Source organism: Episyrphus balteatus, chromosome 3, assembly GCF_945859705.1.
Source record: "Episyrphus balteatus chromosome 3, idEpiBalt1.1, whole genome shotgun sequence".
Classification (NCBI taxonomy): Eukaryota; Metazoa; Arthropoda; class Insecta; order Diptera; family Syrphidae; genus Episyrphus; species Episyrphus balteatus.
In genome coordinates, this window is record NC_079136.1 from 55429346 (window position 1) to 55450250 (window position 20905).

The 20905-nt window shown below is 28.9% G+C and overlaps 1 protein-coding gene across 1 annotated transcript in view; it reads right to left on the reverse strand.

Annotated features, from left to right (window-relative positions):
* The window catches only part of LOC129913987 (homeobox protein Nkx-2.1), a 65500-nt gene extending 50031 nt beyond the window's left edge, over window positions 1–15469 (reverse strand). Inside the window, exons 1-2 of the mRNA XM_055993001.1 lie at window positions 14913–15469; window positions 10489–10700 (exon numbers count right to left, since the gene is read on the reverse strand). Coding sequence (XP_055848976.1) covers window positions 10489–10700; window positions 14913–15370 — 670 coding nt within the window. The 5' untranslated portion in view covers window positions 15371–15469. The remainder of the gene's footprint in view (window positions 1–10488; window positions 10701–14912) is intronic.
* Window positions 15470–20905: the final 5436 nt, after the last annotated feature.

Sequence of the window (20905 nt, forward strand, 5' to 3'; positions counted from 1 at the left end):
GTTGCAATTACATTTTTTTTTTGTAATCCAAATTTTTTTTTTGCAATAAATATTTTTTTTAAGGCAAATATTTTTCAGTTGCAATATTTTTTTTTAAATGCAATTTTATTTCAGTTGCAATCAATAATTTGTTGATGCAATTTTTTTTTTTATTTTTAGTAAATATTTTTTTTTTTTTTAATTTGTAGTTGAAAACAAATGCTTTAAAAATTTGTATTTGTGTTTCAAATCGAATGAAAACATCATAAAATATCTGTTTTAAAAATTTTCCTGATCGCTATAACCTGCCTCTTAAGTATAAAGTATGTATGCAAAAATTCGTTCTCTTGTGATCAAAGAGGCTTGTTTTCATTTCTCATATTTGTAGTTCTTCATTCCTTAAATTATTTTTTTAATTTTCCTCACTATTTACAATTTTACTATTTTACCTTTTGTTTTACTGCTATAAATCCATGGATGTCATTATAAAATAATAAATATAAAAATAATCTAGCAATACAAAAATCTTATTTACAATTTTGTTTGGCATTTAAAAAATTTTCTTATTTGATCAAACTACTAGGATATGACAGTATTAGTTATTTGACAATTTTCCGTTTAAAATAGGGTTGCCAAATAAGAGCACAAGTTTTAAAAATGGCAATCCTATTTTTTCATATTCAATATCAACTTAGTTTTAATTTGAAACCAATTTTAACCTCTGTCGTTATGAGTTAAGTAACTCAACGGCCACCGCTAAGACTATAACGAGCTTTACAAGTTTGTAGGATAAACTTGTTGTTTACAAGAAAAAAATATATTTGGTGAAACGGTAATTCTACAAACTTGTGGTTTTCAAAAGTTAGTTGTAATTTTTTTTTTCGATAATCACAAATTTGTGAATTACTTATTTGTACTTTGTGAAACAGAATTCCATTGTACAAATTTGTACTTGTTATCTACAAGTTACAAATTTGTGCTTGTAACTTGTAGTTGGTGAAATAGGGCCCTGATCTACATGGAGAAAAATGATCGGTTAAAAACAACGTAAAAGTCGTGTAAAATTAACAGAGAAGATTTTAAATATAGCACCGGCAAACTAACCCCGGTTAAAATTACACGAGTCGACTCGGTTATTCAAAATGGTTTAATCTTACTCACTTTCTCGGTAAAATTTTACTAAAATTTCAATATAAACAAATTGATCGGTTAAAATAAAATTCTAAAATGGTAATTTTAAACAATTTAACTTAACCGAGGCGACTACGTTTATTTTAGCAACGAAAACTACGTAGTTTTTAACCAAGACTACGTTATTTTTAACACATTTTTTTAACCCACCGAAAAAACTTCTCGTAGGTCCATTATTTTTCTGCATGTAACGGCTTGTAACAATAGGTAATTAATAAACTCAAACTCACAGTCCAAACTCTTTACAAAAAAAAAGAATTAACTTTATTAAAACACCAAAAACAAAAAACCTTCCAATCTCGATAGCTTTGCCTTTTTCACAATACGGTCTCTGTCTCTCATGATTTGCAAATCTTAAACCACTTGCTTCATGAAATCAATCCAATACCTATATAGCTCATGATATCAAAACTACAAATAATAACACCTGAAATTTGATATTTCTAATTCGATCCGCATAGGCTTAGTCATGATTTCATTTGACAAGTGTTAACAGAAGCTATATATCGTGTCTTCACTTTACAAAACGTTTATTCAAAACCCAAAGAACAATTAAAAATCATATCGAATTACTGTATACTACTGCTTTAGGGGTGCACGTCTATGAAAGAATACCCTTATCATAAACACACATCACTCCCGCCTCACTTCAACCAAAGTCTCGCATCACTTAAGAAAAGGGGATTTTATTTATTATTTAGAATGTCCTAGAGGCTTTTCTCGGGTGTGGATAGTGTAACCTGATACAATCATTAGTTTAATCACCTATTTATTCTTCTCTGTTGAATGACATTTGTTTAGATGACTTCAATTAACCTGAGGGTTTTTAGTTTTTTTTTTTTTTTTGTTTTTTTGCTTGCTGTCATTGAATATTGTCATAGTTTGTTGACAGAAACACACTCATTTGACAGAATAAACAAAAAAATAAAACAACTACAATTTTTTTTTTCTCTTATTCGGTAGCTTAACGCCATTTTGGTCACATTTTAACTAGACAAACAAAAAAATGAAGACCAGTAGCTTTTATAAATAGATTAAAAATAAACAAAAAAGAGAGGGGCTATTTATATGTACTTAAAAGTTTAACGCTTCATAGTGACTTAAGTCATTCTTCATTTTCTTCTCTTATCAGCTGTCAGGTAGCACCTGTCAACTCTTTTAGTGCTTCTATAGGTCACCAGACAAAAGCAAGTGTGGTTTCAAACTTGTCCATCAGCCATTGCTTCACTTCTATACCCTCTTGGATATCTTTATATATTATCGTCTTGTCTTGTTTAAACATTCAAAAGATAATGTTTGCACTCGAAATTGAGGTTTCTAGTCTAAATCAAATATTAAAACCTTATACTATGATGGAGAAAATTAAATGATGACAGCGTGAGGGCTCAGAGGCTATAAGAACAGAGAGGACAAAACAAAAATAGAGATAAAATACAAAAACAAAAAAAAATGAGTAAAAGGGCCAAAGGAGGAAGATGGAAGATAAATATTCTATATATTCAACAGATACAAAATCTTCAAGCCTATACCACCAACAATTTGTATAGATTTCCAAGAAGAGAGAAGGGAATGAAGACGAGACTAGTATAGAATTGAGAAGAAAAAAAAGAATGGTTAAGGGACAAAATGGGTGTTTAATGCAGTCGATATAGATACAAATGGGGTGTGTGGCGGTGGTCTATGGTAAAGTATGATGAGAGGGTGCGTGTTATTCTATGGAATTGTTGTCTATAATTTATTTGATTACTTAAATGACATACCAAAACCAACCTATTTCAAATGCAAAAAGGGTGGAATTTCATTATGATGGTTTTGTATTATATTAACTGGCTTGGCTTGGTGAGGGAGGAGGAGGAGAAGAATGACGATGATGATTTTTGCTTTGATATTGTTTTATCAAATTTGATAAAATTGTTGTAAGCCAGAAAAAAGGTAAATTCAATTAACCAAAGCAACACTTAAAATTATTGTGTTAAATTGGATGAAGTTAGTTTTTATTGTGACATTACATCTGGAGAAATTCTTAGCACATCAGATGCTGTGTGGTCAGGTCTCTTACTATAAACTTGGCTAGCCCTTTATGACAATACCTTCCGATTAATTTCTAAAATGTTAACACTATAGGAGAATTGTAGATTTCTTAAATTCCTGCGGACTCTATAAAAACCTATTTAGAAAGTAGGCCCTGGTTTTCTAGACCCGTACTTCTTGCACAGGCTGGCTCTGACGTCTTTGTTGTTTGTTGGTTTTGTTCAAGCACTTGAATGATGTTTATTATTCAATATAATTTTAATAACTTTGTATTATTTTTGTTATTTTTTTCTTCGTTATGATGTTTATTATTATTCTTCGTTTTTTTCGCATCGATGCACGGTCATCAGCAAAACTATTGCGCTGAAATCAGAGTGGAGAAGGATAAAGAAGCATAAACAAGAGTTGATTTTCTTGTTGAAGTATTGTGATGAAAATTGGTTATTGTGTCGTCCAATATCCTGCACATTTTTGAATATTGCAAGAATAGCGAGATCAGGTGTGTGACGGTTTAAAAAATTTCACACTTCGTACATATATTGCTTCTGAAATCTGTGAGAAGATAAAGAGCATTTGCTTATAGCAGAGACAAAAATTCGGAATTGGATACCATTTAATTATAGAAACAGGATTTTCAGAGTTCTAAGCAATACGATGTTCCCTCATCTCAGCATCCGCGAAGGAAATTTACGGTATATGAACGTTCAAAAAAACCTTTTTTCTAAATCCGAATAGATCACTATAAACTACGTCGGGAAACCATCACTAGAACCTGCAAGAAATTGTGAAATTGAAAAATTTCACTGGAAATTTACTAGACTCCCATCAGGAGTATCAGGAGATGAAGAAATGTTTGCAGAAACTACACCGAGCATTTCACAGGCTAAAACCAACCCAAAATGGGAGGTTATAAGTTGTGGCTCTATAATAATAGCTATCTTGCAAAGTTAATGTAGATAGAAGATACCATAGCAATCGCCTGAATATGAAAAATAAAAAACTAGAAACTAGCAGAAATCTAGTGCTAAATTATTACCGAAAATTGAAAATCAAACAAAATAATTCGCGTTCATTTTTGGAGTCTAACAATTTAAAAGGGGTGGTACCATAATGAATGCTAAAGCATTAATCACAATGTAAAGAAACCACTTTAATCAGATACTGTGATAAAGTATAAAGATCAATATTCACAAGAAAGCACACACCAACTAAATTTCCAAACTGATAAAAATAGTAGGTATTTCAAATTGAAATTTTCTACAAATTTACTTTTTTCATCATTAATCAAATCATTATATATGAAGACTAGAATGCTCGCAAAAAAGCAGTGCAATTTTAGAGAGTGGAAAACATTTTCTAGAAAAGAGCAGTAAAGTAACAAAGAACAGAGAGCAGATTTGCTTATAAAAGCACTGAAATCTTTAAGATTACACGATTTTTGTAAGGTTGAAGACTGAACAGTATGGAGCTATATTGAAGTGCAATCGCAACTGTTCTCTGCTCTGTGGAAGAGCAAAGTGATTGAAATCAGCTATCGCAATAGCAGCCTCAGCTTTTGCGAGGATCTGAAAATAAGCATCTTGAGTCTTAACCCTCTGTCGGCACACGGGTGCAAATTTGACAGGACAAAAATAAAAAGTGGTCACAAAAAAGTGTCTTTATAAGGGTGAAAATACATTTTCTTGGAATTGTGAACACAATATTCGAATTTTTCGGAAAATTCTACATCAATTTCATATATGATTCTCTATAAAATAGTGAGACCGAAAAAAGTTCTAGCGACATGAAAAAGTATAAACCAAATTCGCAAAAAATAGGTATGCCTACAGAGGGTTAATAATGGAATCGTGGAGAAAGAAAAAAAAGATATCTACTGAGGGTGTTCACCGTGTTCGGTATCAAATTTGAGTACTAAATGTTCTTCCAATTTTTAGTAAGATTCGGGCTATGTTTCTGGCAACCGCAACAAATACAATAATGATAATAGTTGGTTTGTGTTCATTTTTGTCAAAATATTACGATATATTATGTCAGTACCCGCTAGATATCAAAAGTGTTTTCGTAAGAATTCATAGTCTAAAAATTGTCAACTATAACTTGTTTTGAAAGAAAAGAGCATTAAGATAAACCTTTTCAAAGCTGGCCGTACCAATTCAAAATGAAAATAAAAGTCTTATATAAAATATATAAAAACCTTGATATTATAAAAAAAAAGCCATAACATAAATAAACCACTGCTAGCTATATGTACTCGTGCATTACATACATATTTATACACTTCAACCAAAGTTATAATGAAGATTAAATAAAAAAAAAATCATAATTTATTTTTCTATTATGATTTTACAAGTTCAAGTTGAATAGCAATCGCACCCATTCAATTCCTCAGACATCAGGCTCTATCTGATAAATCAACAAAAACAACAAAAATATTCAAGTTGAATAATGTAGACATTCGTTTAGAGTATAACAACAATCTTGAATCAAGAAGTTCACCTTCCTCCTGGTCTACAGTACAGACTTCTATCTAGCGTACATAAAGACCACACAAACCAAACCCAATAAAGTAAATGAAAATATATAAAGAAAAATATTAAACATTTATTGAATAAATTTTTAATACAAATATTTGAATTAAAAAAATACCCCTGCAACTTATAATTGATTCGAAACGAATCAATGACGATTAAGTGTTAAGTGTGTCTATTTATAAAAAAAAAATACTGTATTCGCGGATGTTTAACTACGCGCCAAGGCTTGACAAGGTCCCACGCTTTTTTTCATGGACTTCCTTATAATAAAGTTCCATATAACTTGTCAAGCTTCTTCTGGATAAAAAAAAAACTTCGTTTTTATTGAAGGTTTTTTTCAAACTTGCCTGTGTGTGTTTAAATAGTTTTACGCGTATTTTCATTGATTTTATTCGTTTTCACTGGAATTCTATTCGAAAACGACAAAAGAAGATTTAATAAAAATACAAAAATATTTGTGCTGAATGGTAGCTGAATAGGTGTTCGGAATCGAATTCAGACTCTGGGAATTCATCAATTCACGGTCATTATTCTATTACACAACTCATCAGTGTCAGTTTGTTTTTGTCGTATCAACTTGATTCCAAAAAAAAAAAAAATCACCCAGTCATTGAGGTATATTGTATTCCCGACTATCAACAACTTTGGAGGGTGATGATGTGTGTGAGAAATGAAAAAAAAAAAACAAAAAACAATCTCTCTCATATGTCATGTCATGAGCCCCCAATGTTGTCGAGATAATTGAGGGGGGATCATCACTTAAATGACAGCGATGAGTCGATGATAGGTGAAAGTTTATTGTGTTTGTTGTTTTTGTTATCAAAATTTTCTTTTGAAGATTTAGGTTTTGATTCTTCTCTTCTTTAAATGATTTCTTGAAAGATTTCTCAAAAAGAAATGATAATAAAATTGTTCCTAGAAAAATGACACCTCTATAAGAATCCGAAAGAGGTGACATGATTTTACTTTGGGTTATGTGGTAAACCCTTTGACATTTTTTTTTTTCACAAACCCTTGATATCAATGGTTAAAGTCTGAAGGTTTTCCACAATTATTTTGAAATTGGTTTTGTAAGAGTGGGTTATTTTATAGGTAGCTGAATTAGAAGACCACAAAAGAAGCTTTTAAGGTTAAAAAAAAAAAATTTTTTTTTCAAGTTTATGTCAAGGTAAATTATAATTTCAAACAGTTCACTGAAAACAAAACCACTGTATTATTTGACTTTAGTTTTTATATTAGGAAGAGGTTAGCATTTCGAAAAATTATAGATATTGGTAATTAAATCAAACGCTTTTAAATTTATTAATAGCTAATCTTTAAGATGTTGCAGTTTTTAAAAGACACTTGATTTACTATTTTAGTAGCAAGAGAACCATTACTTATATAGATGAAGAAATTTAGTAACGCATTCTTGTACACAAACATTATAACTTAAAAAAAAATTCAATATCTAAGCAACTTCACCATCTCAAAGCTAGATTTTGAAAATATGCTGCAGTTAGAACTTTCTTTTGAAGGCATAGAACTGCGTTACTTTACTACAAATTTCAGTTATATTTTTTTTATTTATTAAAATTAGAGCTCTCATATACCTATGACAATTTTAAACTTTAGTAACAACATAAATCTCCCATAAAGTTTAATCAAAGACACATTAATTTCAGTTAAATATCCTAAATAGTTTATATCAATCAGTTACCAAAAATGAACTTACAAATTTCAACTTTTCTAAAGCCGAAAAAAAGAAGAAAAATTAGTTCATATAAAGGTTAGGGATGGATGAAGCGAAGACAATTTAAAGTATCTAATCAAATATAATCAGAAATGCTTTATAATACAGTCAAATAAGGTGAAAAAAGGGGTTAACCTCGGAATAACCTTTTTCTTAATTTTAGATTTTTTGAAATTATTGTATTATATGTGTAGTGTATATAATACCATTGTCTATATTTGCTTATTTTGAAAATCTCCATTTCGCGCTTTGACCTTTGAAAATCGCGATTTGCGGATATGAGAATTTTCTAGACTTTTGAGGTATGTTATAGAATGCCATAACAAAGGTATTGAGCATTCATTCCAAGGTTAAACCCTTATTTGACTGGATTATTAAACAAATTGACAAAAAGTAACTCATGGGCTAATTTTTGTACCAGAGTAGATTTTTTTTTAGCTAGAAACAATTTGTGCTTTCATAAGGTTGTTATTCCAAATTGGAAAGTTAAATACAAAAATATTAAACGTAACAGAATATTAAATCTTTCTTCAAATTTAAAGCAGCGAAGGAGTAACGCAGTTTCATATACCCAATTTTACCGTAAATATGATCTTAATTGAAAAAGAAACAGCAAAAATGCTTTCACTATCAAAACTGGTATTTAAAAAACTCTGTATAAGTATAACAATAATACAACATATTGTCATAATTTATCTCTCAAATGCGGTAACTCAAAGATAACGCACTAAACACTAGCACCTCTTTCGCTATGAAGCTATACTAATTCACCTTGCATATTCCTTTTGAACAATAGCTATTATTTATTTAAAGAGTTACAATAAGTCGTGCAAAATGCTATACATTTAATAAAACTTCAGTAATTCGTAACGCAGCTGCGCGCAGGTTAGTTAATTGTATGTATGTATAAATATTTTTTCTTGTTTAAATTATATGTGAAACCAGTTTCTCCTAGGATATAATAAAGTTGAAAACTCATTACTTTTCGGCAACTGTATTCAAGTAAAACGTCGTATACAATATATTATGAGAAATGCCCTTGAGACTGAAACTTATGGTATATTTAACTTTATTTCTGGTATATTTAACTATATTATGATTAAATTTACGAGAAGTAAAGTTATCCCTGGCGTTTTTTTTTTTTTCTCCGTGTAGACGGAATACATTTTTCTTTAGTTTTACAGATTTACTTAAAATATTTTCAGTAAATTGTCAACATAATCATTATTGTAATCCAGAGCAAATAATCTCATCGATAAATTTGCTTAAATACAAAATTAAAAATGGCGCCCATTATTATTTTGCTAGAGATATTTGAATGATAAGTAGAAATAAATAATAATAAAAAAAAACACATAAGTAAAAAAGCAAATATTATCATCATTCCAAGGATTATCTTTTATGTATGAGCGTATTCACAATAAATACAACAAATAAGAAAAAAATCGTCGATCTATTTTATTATTATTCAAACAACAATTCCGCAAAAAAAAAACTTCGAACATCAGCGACAGGGATGAACTGAGAGTAAAAAAATGCAAAGAATAAACAACGATTGTGTCGTATAATCCTTTAGCAATAGATTTTTGAACGATTTGCGAGCTCGATTTATTATTCAGGTTTACAGGAAATCCGTAGGTACATTAAAATGTATATTCATTTTGTATGTTTTTTTTTTTTTTTTTTATTTTCATATTTCTGATGTGTAGATGGGGGCACGAAATAAAAAAAATATATGTGTTGTATAATGTTCCTTAATAGTTGTGTATATGTCCTTTCTGAAGGAATATAAAAAAAAATGTTTAAAAAAAATAATAAATGTACGGAATTCAAACGAAGGCTCGCGTCTATATGGAAGCATCAACGCTAAAAGCATCCTGCATACTTTTTTTTCTATTTTTTTTTTATTTAAAATACAAACGTAAATATGTGTGTGCAGATATTCTTTGCATACATCAGTATTTTTTTTTTTTGTATAAAAATGGAGTTCATGGGTCCTTTTGTTCGTTTTTTTTTTGTATTTTTATTTTTTTGCTTTATTTTGATACGGAAAATGTGCTCTTAGTGAGAGAATACAATAGGAAACGTCATTTGAAGGATTGAGGGTACAACTTCTAACCGAGAAAGAGGACTTATTTTGTACCTACATTTTCTAAATGGTGAGCTGTTGTTTATTTTTCTTTCTTTTTTTGCATTGATTTCAGCTTTTAAGCTTTTTTTTTCTAGAATGCAGACAATTTTTTTGCATTTTTTTAAGTAAAAAAGAATTTTGTATGAAAAAAACTTTATCTGTCAGTGTCTTTTTTTGCATCCTTTTGTCTGATCCTGAGAACAAAAAGAAAACAGAAAAGGTGCGTCATGCTTTGTTTTTACACTGAATATTTGATTTTCAAAGAAGTTCTTCTATTTTTAATTGAAAGCTATTGTTACCCATCACGATTTGATAAACGTCAAAATAATAAACACCATTTTGAAGAATCCTTCTCCTTCGCAACTGAACAAAAAAAAAAAAAACTATCATGACCCCTCTTCATTTTTTTTTTTTCAGTTTTGAATGAAAATTAGTTTTCCATTAGTAATGTCAAACAAATTCCATGAGCCAATATGTCAACAGTAAATGACTAATTTTGCTGATTTAAAATTCAATATTTGCTGCTGTTGGCTGCGGCAACGCGGCACGGCGCACCGCGACAACAACGACGACGACAGCGGGTTTAAAAAATTAATTTTTTATTCATTCAGTCTTCAAATTTGATTTTGTATTTGCTTTTGGTTAAGTGCTTGGTAAATAAACTGAAGATTGGGTTTTTTTTTCTCTTCTCATTTTGGTTTGTTCATTTGACTACCTTTTTTTTCTAATACTCTGATGTGATGATTTTTCTCTGATTTGATTTTTCAGGGAGAGTTGGTAGGTACTTGAAAAATTTTTACATAATAATATTTTTATTTATGATTGGATTGAAATGATTTATTCATAATAAATTTTAAACAAGGTTGTGTGTAGGGTTAAAAGAAAAAACTTACTTGCAAATCGTGGATCGTTAGCTGTTGAACCATACCAACCAGCTGAACTTCTCATGTCCGTATAATGACCGGCCAATGATAAGTTGTCAGTTGGTCCACAATAACTTTGCACACCCGGACTGTGATAGAGTGGACCCATGGCATATGGATTCGCCATGCTGCTACTACCTAAAGCACTGGGTGAATTTATACTACTTCCGCTAGAGTTTGATCTGCAAATAAATGATAAAAATTTTATTATAGTAAGATGTCGAGTTTATATTTTTTAATGTTTAAAGATATAAAAATATTTTTGTCTTTTATTTTTAAAACAAAAAGTAAGGAAAAGTTTTTCAAATTGATGGGATTTCTTAGAAGAATTTTTTTGAAGGATTTCTTTTATTTTAAGTGATACCTTAAAGATGAAATATAAAGATGAAAATTAAAATTCCCTAATTCTTAAATTTCTTGTTTATGATAAGAAACTGTAAATCGTCGTCTTAGAATGAAAACCTACTATATGACTGTAAACTACTAACTCTACATAAAAGTGATTGAATAATAATTCAAAAAGCTTTCAAATCTCATCACTTCTTTTACGTTTAGTAGTATCAAGTCTAAAGAATAACTTTATATTTTTTTGGACTCAGAAATTTAGAAATATATTTTTTTTACAATTTATCTAAAAGATGAGCTAGCTGTTTTTCTATTAAAGCTCACAATATGTTATTTGAAATGACTTTTATAGATAAAATAGGGATACTGTAATTAATTTTATGGCAAACAAAAAAAAAATTCAGAGCAACAGGCTATAGAAGTTGGTTTTGGTATACCTTCATATAAGCACTTTAAGTGTAAGTACATAATTTCTAATGTTTTAGTACGGAATTTGTAAATTTATTGAAGATAAATGTACACTTTTAAAAATCTTTTAGGGAATAGTTTAATAATTGTCTGTGAGAAATCTTAAATCTAAGCAACTAAAATAAATAAATAAAAAAAGATGATATGTATTTCGGAGCTTTGGATGCTTTTTATATTTTTGTATATTTATGTACAAAAAAAAAATTGTAAAAAAAAAGCGGGCGAGGGTTTTTTTCTAGTTTACTTAAAATTAATTTCAAACAAAAAACAAGACAGTATTCAAAACTTTAAAAGTAAACATTTAATTTTTTGGTAACTTTCTTAAATTATATTTTTTTTTAGAAGAAGCGTCCTTTTCTAGAAAATTTCAGACAATATAAATAAATGGAGACTGGCAATATAAATAACTTCATCCACAGAAACAAAAAGGAAAAGACAGTAAAACGAAAATAGTCAGCAGTCAGTCACTTCGAAATCGTATTTCATACGATAAAAAATTTACCGAAAACCATAGCCCGGAATTTTTCGAACTTACTAAATTGATATTTCCTTCCCCCCACCGCATTTTGAATTTTTGGTTTTCGTCAAATATCTCGGTCTCTATTGGTCTTAGAAAAATGTAACATGACTTTTTAATTTATCGATAAATTCGAAAAAAAAATTATTTTAAAAAAACATGAAAAATTCACTTTACATTTTCAATGTCTGACAGACTTTTTTCTACGACCTACCTAAAAATTGGACAACAACTAAATTCCAAGATGGCAACGAAAGATTATATTATTTATATAGCACCATTTAATTTTGAAAATTAAATAACGGGCTTACTTGTACGGTTAAGACATTAAAGACAGCGAATGATAGGATGAATAAAACCTTTATATCCACCTCCTCCTTAAATTGATTGTCCCAAATATAAAAAGAAAAAAAAACTAAACTAAAACAAAAAACAATAAGTTTAAATTCTTATTTTTGTATGAAAAAAAAAATTATTTTAAACAAAATAGGGACTCTGAATAAATACCTTATTCCCTGGTGAAAAAGTGACTATTGTCAACCTTGCACTATATTTTTACTCACAAAATGTATTTAATCAAAGCATACAACTATTACATATACTATTTTTAAAGTCCCAACATTATTCACATGTGTTTTTTATAAAATGACTTTTTTGTTACGTATACGTCATAGTGAACCGTAAAATTGAAATCTACTAAAAACTAAATAACTAAATCATTATAAATATCACGATATTTTAATTAATGATAAGAATGAAGAAATACAACGGTTCATTATAATATGTCGGGCGGATGGATCTTTTTAAGGGGATGAGGAAAGAAAAATGCTGATGAAACTACAAAAAAAAATTTTGTTCAGCTTAATTATTTTACATAATTTTAATATTGAATTTTATGAAATAAGATTGTAGATGGTGCCTAATGCTTTTATTAGTTTTTATTATTACCATTACTTGCGTTGCTTCGCATAAAAAAAATATCACTTGTATAGCAAAATAAGGTTCCAAAAACACGATTTTTTAAGTTTGTGACCACATGTAACCAACTTTGATCGCATGGATTTAGTATTACCATAATTCAACCGTTCATTCTACCGTTCTTGAAAATTTTTCCTTATGAAAAACCAAATAATATTAAAATTTAATGTTTAACGCTATAGTCCGATTTGTAGCAAAGAAAAAAAATGATTTTGTAAAAACTTAATAGATGAGATTAAAAGACAAGAAATAATTGGAATATTTTGTATGTAATTTGAAAACTTTACTGAATTTAAAAATTGCATTCAATTAAATTTTCTTACAAAAGATACAATTTTTGTAATTTTTTGAAAAAGAATAATGTGGGTAAGATGGTTGAAAAAAAAGTTCAAGAGGTTTAGATATCTGCATTCTAATATTTTGTTTGTCTTTTTTTCCGTTTTTTTTTTTTTCAAAACAACTTTGTAAATATAACTTTTGAAAACTTTAGATTAAAACTATCAAGTAAAAACAATCAAAATTTTAAATTTGTGAAATAGTAGATTATTAGTTTTTGCTGTTATTTTTTATCATGGTGCTTTTATTTTCAAAGCTATTCAGTTTAAGAAATTCTTAAAAAAACTACTGAACTCAAAATGTTGATTTTAAAAACTAAACATTCAACTTTTTTCCAACTACATTTAAGCTATAACAACACCTCAGTTTTAGAATTTAAAAGTTCTGATAAGTTCGTTGGCAAATCTCAATTACGGTTTAAATTAATTCAACTTGTTTTGAGCTGCGTGTTCTGAAAAATATTTTTAAAACTCAGAAATAGAGAGCATTTAATCAAAATAATTTTGCATTTGGTACCAGATAAAGAATTATTCAGTACCTATTTAATTGCAATCAGTAGATTGGACGAACAGAAAAAAGTATAAATAAATAAATAAATTATTTCAGATTAATTTTGCATCAAATTCAGTGAAGTTCATTGAGAGTTCCAGTGGTTTTTGAGCCCGAGAAAGGATATTTCAGAATTTGGTGATTCGAAAAATTCTTAAAAGAATTGCGATTATGTTAGAAGTGATTTAAGCTAAATGAAGAACTTAAAATGATAAAGTGTATAAATATAAAGGTAGGTAGGTACCTACCTACCTATAAATATAAAAGAGGCAAAATGAAATTCCATAGACCAAAATGTATTAATAAAATAAGCCAATTTACCAATTAAAAAGATTAAATTTATTAAAACTTAAAATGTGATATAACATTGAACTTATAAAGAAGGATTATTTAATTTAATTAATTTGTATTTTAAGCAAAAAACATTCAAAAAGCCAAAAACAAAAAAAACCTATCCTAATCACCAAATATTATTCCGTATTTAACATATTTTTTTTTTTTTTGTGAGAGAAAGATAATATGTGTTGAAGAAGAAGTAGAACATACCTATAGTTTAATTTGAGTCGCATAATTTAGTAGGTATTTTTGTAAAGAAGTTATTTTTCTGTTCTCAGTTTTTTTTTGTGAAATTTTCTAGGCAGCAATGCCACCACCAGCCACCACATCAACAACCAACGATATTTAAACGTTTGTAGGTATTTTTCTCAGAATCTTAAATCCGCCGCATCTCCATCATATCAATGCGTCCTCATTCTGATGACATCAATTATATTTACTCGCGTATTTCTTTTTTTTTTTTTTCAAATGCAAATACGACAAACACGTAGTAGGTACGTCGTCATCTCGTCATCATCATACTCAAAACCAAAGTATTAAAGGATATTCATTTATACGTTAAAAAACTCCTCTCACACATATCAGTCCTCTCTACGTTTTTTTTTTGTTTTTGTCTCTTTCTCTCACATCTCACCAAGAACATAAAGTACTCATATTTAATTCGAAAGCCCTACAGAAGATGGCATAAAACCCTTCATAAATCCTTTAAGGACACTATTTACAAGAATACAACAAGAAAAAAAATTTTTGAAAAACATAAAAAAAAAAATAAATCCTTTTTACATATTTATATGTGAATTTTTTTTTTTGTGGAAAGGTTTTTTAAATGCGTGTGAAGAGGGTTCTCTAAGTATAAATTACTCACCTATATGGCGATGGAGGATTCGTGCTAAGCTCCAGCTTGCGATATGATTCCTCAATCGGACTCAGTATGTCTGTCACACTAAACGGCGTCGAATGACTGCTATTCAAAAGCGTATTCTGATGCTGATGGTGCAGATTTTGTAAGTGCTGGAGATTGCTCAAATTATGATGATGATGATGGTGATGGTGGTGATGGGCGGCAGCAGCGGCTGCGGCAGCGGCGGCGTTTACGGATGTCGAAACGGATGTTAATGCAGATTGCTGTTGTTGTTGCTGTTGTTGTTGTTGTTGTTGCTGTTGTTGGTGCTGCTGAACAGATTTGGGCGATAAACTCATAACCAAATCGACGCCATTTAATTCGGTTAGGAGACTACTGGTATCCTCGTGATGTTCGGGATCCTCCGCAAAGGCTCCAGAATTATTATTCTGATGGATATTGGCCAGTGTGGCTGATGACATACGCGTTTATTATTATTTTTAAAAAAGCACAATTATAAGCGTGATTTTTCATCAAAAAAAGAAATTTATATTTTTTTTTTGTTTTTTTTTTAACACTCGCGATATAATTTTTTTTTTGTATTTAATTTTCTATTTAATAGACGTTTTAGGTATTGACACTTTTTTTGTTTTGAACACTCTGTTTGGATATAGATTTTTTTTAAAGGATTTTCACAGAATCACCATCCATATAATTATCCTGCGATATAAATCTGGAAGAAAAAAAAGGACACCAACAAAAGATATTGTAGAAAAATATTTATTTTTAATCGCGACAAATATTTTAACATTTATTATAAATGCATCATCACACAAAGGACACACAAAAAAAGAAAGAAAATTATTTATGAATATTTATTATAAATAAAAAAAGGACCGAATTGCATCAACGTCCTTAAGAGCCCGACCGAAAACTAAATCCCAACACCTATCACAAGAAATAAGAACCATGGTGTCATCTTGACGAAAAAAAATGTCCTTTTTTATCCCTTTTACCAGGTAGCGAGATATATTCGTAAGGTATTTCTTATTTTTATTTTTCTAATTAGAAAAGAAAGTTACATATATGTACATTTATATGCATTTAAATAAAAAAATGAAAGAAATATAAAAAAAAAATTGAAGATATAAGGAAATGATATCCTTTTTTGCATATATGCATACCTACATAAAATATACATCTATTTCCATATACCACAACCAACAACATCATCATCAACATTCATCATCATCATCACCGGAAAGGTTGTTACTTTTTCTTATCTTGCGGATGGATGGAAAAGATGGCGCATATAAGGGGTGCAAATAAAAGGAAGGAAACAGCATCGCGCGACAACGACGGTGATGGCGATGGTGGGTACTATATACTACGATGAGTATAGTAGGTATAGAATTTCGGAAGGAGTGAGTGCGAGGCCAATGTTTATATATAAATACAAACATTAACACAACAAATTTGTATCTTCACAGCATCTTCTTGCATGAGCTCCAGCCACCACACAAAAATGTATAAGGTGAGATTGCATCTTTAATTGAAGAAAATTATGAATTACCTGTGTGACTGTTTGTTCTAGATACATATGCGCGCGCTTATCGCGGTTTTTTCCTTTTCTTGTTGTGTTTTTTTTTTTTTGCAATGACATTTTTCTCTCATTTTTTTTGCAATAAGATGTTTGAATATAATGAGTTAAGAAAAAATCAGGCACTACCTATAAGAAACATTATCCTAGATATGATTGAAACGGGATGGTATTTTCTTTTTGTAATTCTTTTTTGTAATGTTTCTAGTTGAAACAGTTATTATAGCAGCTTCAGTTTATTTGTTTTTAAATATAAATGAAGTCACCAGGAAATATTTAGTTCTTGAGAATTTAGTTTCTTTTCAGTTGAAAATTTAATAGTGGAAATTAAAGTAAACAATTTAATTAAAAAAAAAAAACTTAAAAACAAAATTTAAAAACAAATTAAATTTAATTTAATTTTAAATATTCTGTTTCTGTAGAAAAATTATACAATTCTGGCAGGATTACATATTTCTAAACCTAATATTCCCTTTTCTTCATAAGATACCTGTTTGATTATAGAAAAATGTTCATACCTTTTTAATTCTTGGTTATATTTACTTTTAAGTTTCGTTTTATTTTTTACAGAAAAATATAAATTCCTTGTGAAATGCAAACAAAATTTAATTTATTTTCAATATGATATGCTATTTTATAGAAAATTTTCAGCTCAAAAAACATTAACAAATTTGTAATTGTTCCCTTAACTCAAAATAAACTTAAATTAATATTCAAGTTTAGTGTTTCTTATGTAAAATTCAAAACTTTTATGCATAGGCATGGGTGTTCTTAAAGTAATGGTTCAAACGAAATATGCTGATAGGCCAACTTAACCCTTTCGAACCCAAGCTATGAAAATCAATATTAAAAAATGTTTTTTTCGGTATTATCGGGTCAAAAACATCACAACTAAGAAATATTAATAGCAAAAAGTTATTTTCCAAAATAATAAATAGGAAAACTAATGTGTTTTTCTCATAACTTTTTATGAAACTATAATGTATGCTACTTCTTCTAAGCAAAAAAACAAAACACTTTCTGAATTAACATTTTTTATATCTTTTTTTCAAAATTTTGAAAAAAAAATGTGAATTTCAGTCCCTTTCTCGATAAAAAAAATTAAAGGTATGATATTTGACTAACTTTTTGTAATAATCCAGTAACTAGGCATTATTATCTTTCAATTTAGCCATCGTAACCTAAAAAATTGTTTAATTTAATATTTTTTACGAATTTTTAAAAAAATGTTACATGAGAGCTACGCTGGGTCCGAAAGGGTTAAGTTTGTGTTTGTCGTTTGATTTTTTTTGGATTCTACATCGCGAAATGTGGACGACTACTTTTATAAGTTTTTTGAGGCTAGCCAAAGAATATCCAAACTTTCCATTTTGCTAATTTTCTTAGCTTTAAAAAAGATCTTTCAGCTTTGCTGCAGTACAAGTAGCAGGCAAAAATAACTAAAACAAAACAGATTTTGAAAACTTAAAAGAATAACAAATATCCTTACATTTTGCATAAAAATCAATTTAATTAAATGTTGAGTGGAAATATCACATGAGGCTATGGGACACCACTATTAATTTTTACGGAAGATTTTCAAAATTTAAAAACTAGAAGAATATACCAACCTACATAGTTACTCCGAAACGGTACTGAGGAGGTTAAAAAATTCTTCTTCTTCTGACAGCTAATTGAAATGAATATTGATCTTATTCTATTTTTCAGCAAATTTCTGGTCAATACTCAACTCATCGCACCCTTTCGTGTAATGCATGAAATCATATTCCAACTTTGTGATATTTGGTGCTTTTTTAAGCTTTTAAGGTTGATTTAATGAAAAAACATTGCATTGATTGAAATTAGAAGTTGATATTTAAGTTAACAAAAACCGACGGCAAATTTTTTACTAGGTACACATAAAAAAGAAAAAGTTGCAAAATAGAGCAAAATAAAGTTTGATTTAGGTATATGACGTGTTGACTTTGAAAGAATTTTAAACTCAAAAATAGCTTTGCCTGATTTTTAAACAATTGATGTCAACAAAATTATTTTTAAAGCTGCCATGTTTTTAATGTTTTATTTAGAATTTAGATTGTCTTACCTTTACAATGATTATCTACTGCTATTTAACATAATTGGAAAAGTATAGATACGAGCGTTGCTATTCAAAGATATATGTAAGCGAACATTTATTTCAAATTTTTCCTCATAATTTTGAAGTTATTGGCATGATTTGCCGTTTTCTTATTTCCCAATAGAATAAAAACTATAAACTTTAAGGGGGTCTACTGTTTAAGGAACGGTAGATATCAGGTTTTGGCTAACAGTTAACAGATAGCATTCAAATCTAATTTTCAGAAAATATGAAGTTACACACTTTTCTGGTTCCACCGACGATATGCACTTATTTCAACTTCATTTAAATGTTCGCTCATATGTACATAGTTAATTTCCAGAAAAAAAATATTATATTTTGTTTGCAGAAAATTCTGTTGATTTGCGAGCATTTCTGCAAATAAGCGCAGGTGCGCTTAACATCAAAATAATTTAAAAGCCAAAAGTTTAAATGACCTCAACTCCAATGCGTTTCTCTCTTGTACCACAGAGGGCTTATAAATTATTTGCTTTCGTATATTTACTAAAACGCAAAATTTTGGTGGATGATTAGAAAATTAGACCAGAAAATTAATTATACCTACTTTGGATGCGGACATCAACTCTCATAACAATGATCGTTCAATAATCTCGTTTATTTAAGGCTTACGTGATCGGTGCTCTATTGTACCAATCTACAAATTACAATTTATCACATTGTGAAACAAGTAACAAATTTTGTTGCACAAATTTTTAAATAGGTGCAAAAAATTACAAACTTGTTAAAAAAAAAAACAATAACAAATTTATGCCATGGGCGATCATACCAACGCGATAAGACTGTTCATGTAACGGTGTAAACTCGTAGCACAAATGTCAATTTTGTCATATGTGTCGTTTACCGCATTCACATCGACAGTAGATATTTATCCCTATTCAAAGGTTTTTGTTCTAAAACAAAGTTCCAAAAATATTACAATGTACAAACGCTTTTGACCAAAACAAGATTTTGAAGTAATTTTCGAACTCCTTCGAAATTGCATCCACAAAACTGGACAGCAAGTAAATATATATGAAGGGTATAAGGGAAAAACAGCACAAGTCTATTCCAATTCATTTTGAGAAAATTGCATTTTAAATTAATTAATTAATTTATTTAATTTTTCAGCAAGTCTTAAATTTGTTTTATAAAAGTAAGGATGCCATCAGATAGTGCTCAGTAAATACTATAAGACCTCATCATTAGTTTATTTTTGACAAAAAGTGGACATGTACCGTTTTTTCCCCCGGATCCTTCATATTTATTAGAAATTAATGTTTGTAAGTTCAGATATAGGTATGTTGCATATTCTAGAACTTTTTTATTTTTAATTACAATCGTTTAAAGTCGGTTTACATCAAAAGAGCCAACTAAAGTTTGTCTATCTTTATACAGTCTTTACAAACCGATTAAGCCTAAGTTCAAAACGATATTTATATAAGTACAAAATATACCTAATTTCCCTAATTTTCGTATGTTTTCGCCAGAAAACATTTATCAAAATGGTTTCTCTTGAGATTTTACTCGCTCAACTAAATCTCTCCGAGTAGGTACTAATACAAAATGTACAATTTTAAAACAACTATCTCCTACTAGAAATATCTTCCGCAAAGAAACTCCGCATCTTTGCAATAACTTAAATAATTGCGATTTACATGAGCTTTTTTAAGGTAGCATTTTTCTTGCATAGTAATTTTTTTTTTTATAATAGGTATGCCGAACCGACGGCTTTTTTTTCCAGATAGTTTAAGCTTTTTTAAAGAGCAACACGTACAAATTTTCTATTTTTTACATATTTATGAGGAGTTCCATGCATTTCGTAAATGTAATTGATTTATTCCTAAAGGAATACTGACAGCAAATTTTTAACAAGCAACAGAATATAACAAAATGCGAGTATTACATAGAATGAAACACACATATTAATAAAAACAAATATTTATAAATATAAAATTACCTATAACAGAGCATAGTTTTATCCAATTGAAGAATGCGTTGAACAGGACCAAAGACGAACAAAGTTTATTACTTTTTCTGTCAAATTTCAACCGTAAAATATGAAAAAATTGACAGTTCTTAGTTATAAATCCTTTAATATATTTACACTTTTATTCTTTTAATTATATTGGTTTTCAAAATTAATTGATACACTACTTTTGTTTTTGTATTTATCAAATTGCCACTTATAGCTTATATCCTGGTTGAAAATTTATGTCAATTGCACTTGATCTAGATATAAAGTAGGTAGTAGATACAATTGTTATACACTTAACAAATAATACAAAAATAACGATAAGTATT